The 7,681-nt window shown below is 39.9% G+C and overlaps 1 protein-coding gene across 1 annotated transcript; it reads right to left on the bottom strand.

Annotated features, from left to right (window-relative positions):
• Positions 1-4,490: 4,490 nt before the first annotated feature.
• Positions 4,491-5,129, bottom strand: LOC113871647. Its single transcript, XM_027508745.1, has one exon. The coding sequence runs from the start codon at positions 5,127-5,129 to the stop codon at positions 4,491-4,493; it is 639 nt and encodes a 212-aa protein (XP_027364546.1).
• Between the last annotated feature and the right edge of the window lie 2,552 nt (positions 5,130-7,681).

Raw genomic sequence — 7,681 nt, 5'->3', positions numbered from 1 at the left:
AATGTCCTTGCATCACACACTTATCCTGTTTCTCAATCAATTTCAAACACACCCAGCCATCGATCCACAATTAATATCCACAATTATGCTTATATATCCATCTACACATATTCATATTCATATATTCACATCATCATACTCATCAAATACACATTCAAATAGCAACCCACATATTCATATTAATAATCAAAACAATATTACAAAATTCAGGGCATTACAACTCTTCCCTCTTTTAGGGAATTTCGTCCCCAAAATTTAACTAAGCTACACAAACAACTCCGGATACAATTCTACTCTTCGTTTTCCATATTGCATCTCCCTCATCACTTGAGCTCCAAATTACCTTCACTAACGAGATTTTCTTGCCCCTCAACTGCTTAACACGGTGATCCGCAATCCTTACCGGGTACACATCATAGGACAAGTTCTCTCTTAATTGAACCGGGTTAAGATCGATCACGTGAGAGGGATCTGACACATACTTTTTGAGCTGTGACCTATGGAACACCAGATGTAGGTTCGAGAGATTCAGAGGTAGCTCTATCCGATACATTGCAGGACCAATTCTACTTAGCACTTCAAATGGCCCAATGAACTTAGGAGATAGCTTTTGAGATTTCAGAGCTCTCTCAACTCCAGTCATAGGTGAGACCTTCAAAAACACATGGTCACCCACCTGAAACTCTAAAGGCTTCCTCCTCTTATCATATTAGCTCTTCTGCCTATCCTGTGCAGCCTTAATCTTCTCTTTGATCATCTTGATTTGCTTGTTCTGTTTCTGGATCATGTCCGGTGCACACAAGGTAGCCTCTCCAGTCTCGTACCAACACAGAGGAGTTCTACACTTTCGTCCATACAAAGCCTCAAACGGTGCTATCCCAATGCTAGCGTGATAACTATTGTTGTACGTGAACTCCACCAATGGCATGCATTCTTCCCAAGTTCCCTACGGCTCAATCACACAAGCTCTCAACAGATCCTCTAAGGATTGAATGGTTCTCTTTGTCTGACCGTCAGTCTGAGGATGATATGCCAAACTAAGTTTCAATTTAGTGCCTAACGCCTTCTGCAGGCTCTCATAAAACTTTGAGGTAAACCTAGGATCTCTGGCAGATATCACACTAGTTGGCACTTTATGCAACCTGACTATCTCTCTCACATATAAATCTTCGAGTCTCTCCAACTTATACTTCAGGTTGATCAGAAGAAAGTATGCAGCTTTGGTCAACCGGTCCACTATCACCCAAATGGCATCATGGTTGTTTCTGGTCTTCGGAAAATCCAAAACAAAATTCATGGAAATGTCGTCTCACTTCCACTTAGGGATCTCTAACGGTTGCAACGCTGGTGTTCTACATTTGCCTTTTGGCAAGTCAGACATCTAGACACATATTCAGCCACATCTTTCTTCATTCCATTCCATCACAAGTTCCTTTGGAGGTTCTGATACATCTTGGTTGCACCGGGGTGAAAACTTATCCTACTCTTGTGTGTCTCCTCAAGTATCATCTGTTTCAACTCATCCACTTGGGGAATGTACACACGATTCTGAAACTTCATCACCCCATTCTCATCATAGTGGAACTCTAAGTCCTTCCCTTCACTCTTCTGTCGCATCATATCTTGGAGGAACACATCTCTTTGCTGAGCATCTCAGACGTATACCAAGAAATCGTTGTGGATCATTGTCGCTCCGAGATACAAACTCTTTGGCCTTACCTCCATAGTCAAGTTCATGTCCTGAAATTCCTCAATCAACTTCATCTCCTTTACCATCATAGCTGCCACGTGTAAAGACTTTTTGCTCAATGCGTCGGCCATCACAATTGTCTTGCCAGGTGATGAACGAAAGATTTGTCGCGAATCCTCATCAAAATATAAACATAAATTAATGTAATACTAGGGTGCTAACCTAGGTCGTCTCCCATGAATCATTGGATGAGTAACCAAATATCAAATATGTAGTATGCAATGTATTCAGAAAGCAAATAAAAAGGGGGGGTTTGTGATTTCAAGTTCAATCTATTTAAGCAGAAAATTAAATTGCAAAGTTCAATCAATAAATTGTAGTAACCCCTGGTTCATTCATGTAGACTCTATCCTTATTCCTCTCAAGATTTAATACTCTTCCTCTCCTCCCAGAATTAGGTTAATTTAACAAGCAAAAATTAACCTTAGATTCCCATACAAAATTAAGCAATTCAAGGACTCTAATCTCTCATCCCAAGATTACACAACCTTAGAAATAAATCTAGAATTAAGCAATTCAAGTTTAGAATTTCATTAAAATGAATTAGGGCTAATTAAGCAATGTCTCCCTCATTCAACCATTAATTCAATTCAAGAGATTGGGAAGAAGAAATTCATGAAAGAAAAGGATTTGTATTAACATTCAAAACCTAAGAATTCAAGAATCTGAGTGAACTCACTAGGGATTACAAGAAATTTAGCCCTCCATGAGGATGGGTCTCACGATTACAAAGTAAAAGTTAAGAGAAATCAACAACATCAATGTAAAAATCAAAGAGAAGTAAGAAGAAAATGTAAATCAAACTTTAGGTTGGATCCTTGGCTGTCACCCAAGGCCACCATAGGCTCTGCAAGTGTTCCCCAAAATGGCAAAAAAAGCTAAAAGTATGTGAAAGCCCTCGTACCCTAATTTCTAAAATTCTATTTATAGTGTAGAAATTTTTGCTTATAGTGTAGAAATTTTTGCCCATAGTAACTACTATGGTTTCATAGTGATAACGCGCAGTGCTCCATAGTAGTTACTATCGCTTCATAGTAGTCACGCGCAAGTCTTGTGCTTTTGGCCTCTCTGGAGTTGTTACTTTGGTATCAGAGTGATAACGCGCAGTACTCCATAGTAGTTACTATCGCTCTATAGTAGCCACACGCAAGTCTTGTGCTATTTTTGGCCTCTCTGAAGTTGTCACTTTGGTATCAAAGTGATAACTTTGGCTACTGCAAAGTGTCTACTATGGTTCCAAAGTAATCACGCGTAACACTTCTTCAAACTGGGGTCTTTGTAGTGTCTACTATGGGTTCATAGTGATCACTTTGGTCTGCCTTTCTAGATCTAGCTTGCTGTAGTGTTCACTATGGGATCCAAAGTGATCACTTTCATCTCAAATTTTTTCAAATGATAAAAATCCATGGAATAAGTCTAGAAATTCCTACACAATTATTCAAATGGTCAAAATTGCAAACTATATCTATGTAAATCAATGTAAATTAACAGAAAATTAAGAAACCTATGATATTTGACCAAAATGATGTTTTTATATTATTTACACTTCCTAAGTTTACTTTTTCTGTTAAAAAACATTAAAATGACAAGTAAAAATCTAATAAAATGTGGATTCATCACCAGGATGGTAAGACAATGTGAAATCATAGTCCTTGAGAAATTTCACCCACCTCCTCTGCCGCATGTTCAGCTCTCTCTAGTCAAATAGGTACTTCAAACTCTTGTGATAACTAAACACTTCAAACCTTGCTCCATAAATGTAGTGCCTCCACACCTTAAGAGCAAAAACCACTGCGATTAACTCCAAGTCATGTGTCGGATAGTTGACTTCATGTGGATGCAATTGCCTCAAGATATAGGTAACTGCTCTCCCATCTTGCATCAAAACACACCCAAGCCCATGCCCAGACGCATCACAATACACATCAAACTTTCGCTCTGGGTTAGGCAGAAATAACACAGGTGCTGAGGTTAACTTCAGCTTCAACTCTGGGAAACTAGCTTCACATGCTCTGCTCTATTTAAACTCCTTACCCTTGTAGGTCAGCTTCGTCAAAGGCAAAGCTATTTTAGAAAACTCCTCAATGAATTTCTTATAATAGTCCGCTAGTCCTAAGAAACTGCAGATCTCTGTCACATTTGTAGGCCTCGGCCATCTGGCTACCGCTTCCACCTTTGCAAGATCTACCATAATTTTGTCATCTTATATTACATGCCCCAAAAACTGAATTTGAGACAGCCAGAAATCACACTTGGAGAATTTGGTGTACAACTACCTCTCCCTCAGAATTTGCAAAATGATCTTTAAATGCTTGGCATGCTCCTTTCGAGTCTTCGAATAAATTAGAATGTCGTCTATGAACAACACCACAAACTTATCCAAAAACTCATAGAAGATCCTGTTCATGTAGTCCATGAACACGACAGGCGCATTGGTCACTCTAAACGGCATCACCAAGTACTCGTAGTGACCATACCGCGTCCTGAAAGTCGTCTTAGGTACATCCTCATTCTTCACCCTAATCTGATGATACCTCGATCTCAAATCAATCTTCAAAAATACTGCAACTCCCCTCAGCTGGTCCATCAAGTCATCAATTCTGGGAAATGGATACTTGTTCTTTATTATCACTTTATTCAATTGTTGGTAGTCCACACATATCCTCATACTCCTATCTTTCTTCTTCACCAAGAGCACTGATGCTCTCCACGGTGATACACTCAGCCTTACAAACCGTTTCTACAACAAATTCTCTGCTTGCTTCTTGACCTTTGCCAACTCCACCAGTGACATCTTATATGGTGCCATAGAAATCGGACTTGCTCCCAAAATGAGGTCCATTGTGAACTCAGATACTTCTTCAGGTAAGATTTCCAAGAAATCCTTCACCATCGAGATGTACTTCAGTTCCATTCCACTTTCGGCCTCCAATAAGAACATGACCATAAAGGCCTTAGCGTTCACCGTGTTCTCCCACGCACCTTGACTCAAAAGCCTTGGAATTTCTAACATCGACGCACCAAAAATTAACGTCTTCTCTATGCAATCTAGCAGCACATGGTTGGCGACTAGCCAATGCATCCCCAAAATCACATCCAATTGAGAAAGAGGCAAACAAATCAAGTCTACCTCGAAGTCCCTATCATGCACCATTATTGAGGTAGTCACCACAACATTGCACGACAATTTAGTCACGTGCAAACCCAGACTCTTCATACATTCCACAGAAACAAAGGAGTGTGTAGCACCTGAGTCATACAACACATCCAACAATCGACCCTTAATAATGCATTTACCTCTAATTAACTCCTCAAATTGTGAAGCTTCTGCTCTACTCATGGCAAAAACTCTCCCAGGAATACTTGGCTTTGGCTCCATACTCGGTCCTGTGCTCCCTCTCGACTCAGGCCTTTAAGTTGTACTCATACTGCCACTTTTCTTAGCAGCCTAGCATACATTAGCAGTGTGCCCTAACTTTCTACAGTTGCCATAATTGGTCCATGGGCAATCCCTCAATATATGTGGTCCTCCACACCTGAAATACTTGATAGACCCTCTGAAAGAGCCTGAACCTGAGCCACTCCCACTGCTCCTCTCCTGAGACGAAGTCCCTCTGGACTGAGAATGATTGGAGCTTAAGTATGGCCCCTTTAAAAATCTATGGGGTCTTCTATTCTGCCTTATGGGGCCACTCCCCTTGGTGTCCACGGTCTTGCCCTTGGAATTAGCTTAAAAGATTCTACACTTGCTCACCAGAGTGGGCAAGTCGGTCAGCTAGAACACACTGACAGTGGCACAGATCTCTAGCCTCAGCCTATGCTTAAACTGAGCACACAAGTCTTCCTTTCTATCCCCATGCTGATAGTGAGGTAAGTACTTCATTAATTCTTGAAATTTTGCAACATACCCCCCCACTGTCATATTTCCTTGTCTCCAATCGAGAAACTATCTAGATTTCTGCTTCTTAAGGTCCTGAGAAAAGTAATTCCCTAGGAAGCTTGCCTTAAATGCCTCTCATTGAATATAGCCACCCTCTTGTGGCAAGGTTTGACTGGCAAACCTCTACTAATCTTCTGCTTCCCCAAATAACATGTATATGGCATAGGTAACTTTGTATTCTTCCTTGCATCCCATCGCATGGAAGATCTTCTCCACATTTGCCACCCACCTTTGGGCTTCTCCTGGGTCAAACTTGCCCTCAATTTTTGGAGGATTATGCCTAGTGAAGGCAGACAATCCTCGATACTCAGCCTGCTCTCCATCTTGATTGTGCACCAAGGCCTTTAGAACTTTGGTCATTCGCTCTATGAGGTCATTGGTGATTCCAACTCCTCTACCTCTACCAGCCATTTCTAATCTAAGCTAGCAAACAATTCAACAAACCACACTTTAACTCATTAAATTAATAACAATATCATAATTCAGGTAAACAAAACATATGAGTACACAGCTTAGATGCTTCAGCCCGATACCTCAATCCAGTTTGGATGAACTGCTCTGATACCAAAATTGTAACACCTTAATTTAAATTTTCTAAATAAATAAATTTTTACAACAAATGGGAGTAAATAAAATTACATTTAATTAGTTTTCAATACATAGTTCAATAAGGTATTTCAAAAACAAAGGAGAGTTACAAGTTTGCATTAAATAAGTACTATAAGACCAAATTAAATACATCAAATTTCAAAAATTAATTTTCTAAGTCCTATAGCAATTTCATCCCTTCCGTTCACTGAGTCTGGTGTTGATCGTCTTAGTCACCTGAAAAATAAACGTAAGGGTGAGTAATTTACACTATCACACACAAGCACATAGACTCACCTTACACATTTCACACATTTATTAACATAACTCAATCGTGCATCAAACAGGCACAAAGCAATAATTCCAACATTCCATTCTTATTCACACACAAGTGCGCTCACTGTACCATCAAATAATTCGCACACACGTGCGCTCACTATACGTCAGTCACGCTCACTATGGCACTGTGGTCACAAATTCCTGATGCCCTCAACCTTAGGAACTTACTCGGTTCACACCATGGATGGTCACCGGATAGCTCCCGCAATACGGATACAACGTGTGCAGTACTGAGCCCCCTAACAAAGGTGTTACTTAAAGGTCAAGTCAGGAGGAAAGTGTGTGGCATGCAGTGCACCCACGCTCACTGTTGGTGTCACCACCATTCTTTCTTCCCCAAGGTATTTCTACCGCCCCAATCTTCCACACCCCCAATGTATCGCTGAATCATTCATAATTTTTTAACATATTCAAACACAATCAACATGCCATGCACACATATTCACTCATTTCATATTGTTCATCATCCATCAATGGCATCCAACCATATACAATCACCTACACTTTCAATCACATCATAGTTTTCATCTTCACATATCACATGTATACACATAATCGGTCACATTACACTTAAACACATCACAAGTCCGTTACAATCCCATGTCAATCAAATTCATTTCATCACACACATCACCCAATAACTATCCTATTATATTTCATACGAAATTTCCACTAAGGTACACACTTTCCTACATTCTATCTCAACCACATTTCATTATCTATCTCTAACAATGAATTTCAAACAAAAAGAAATAGGGTAGAGTCCCCTTACCTCAGAATGAAAACCCAAAATGAAACAATAGCAGAAAACGTTCCCTACAAGGTGCTTTGTCCTTAAAACATGGGAAATCTCCATGAGAATCCGAGAAAACGAAGGAAAAGGACAAGAAAAGGACGAAGGAACGAAACCCTAGTCCATAAAACTTACCTCCAAGCATCCCAAACACGATTTCAACCTTCAATCTTACTCATTGACGGATTTGGAGACAATTTAATCGGTGAAAAAGAGTTTGGGTTTGATAGAATCATGGGAGAAGGAAAAAGAAATGTGAAAAATACATTTC

This window comes from Abrus precatorius, unplaced genomic scaffold, assembly GCF_003935025.1.
Source record: "Abrus precatorius isolate BTA unplaced genomic scaffold, Abrus_2018 Scaffold7, whole genome shotgun sequence".
In the NCBI taxonomy this organism is placed as follows: domain Eukaryota; kingdom Viridiplantae; phylum Streptophyta; class Magnoliopsida; order Fabales; family Fabaceae; genus Abrus; species Abrus precatorius.
Note: the sequence above shows the minus strand (reverse complement) of the source record. Positions and strands in the feature narration are given on the sequence as shown.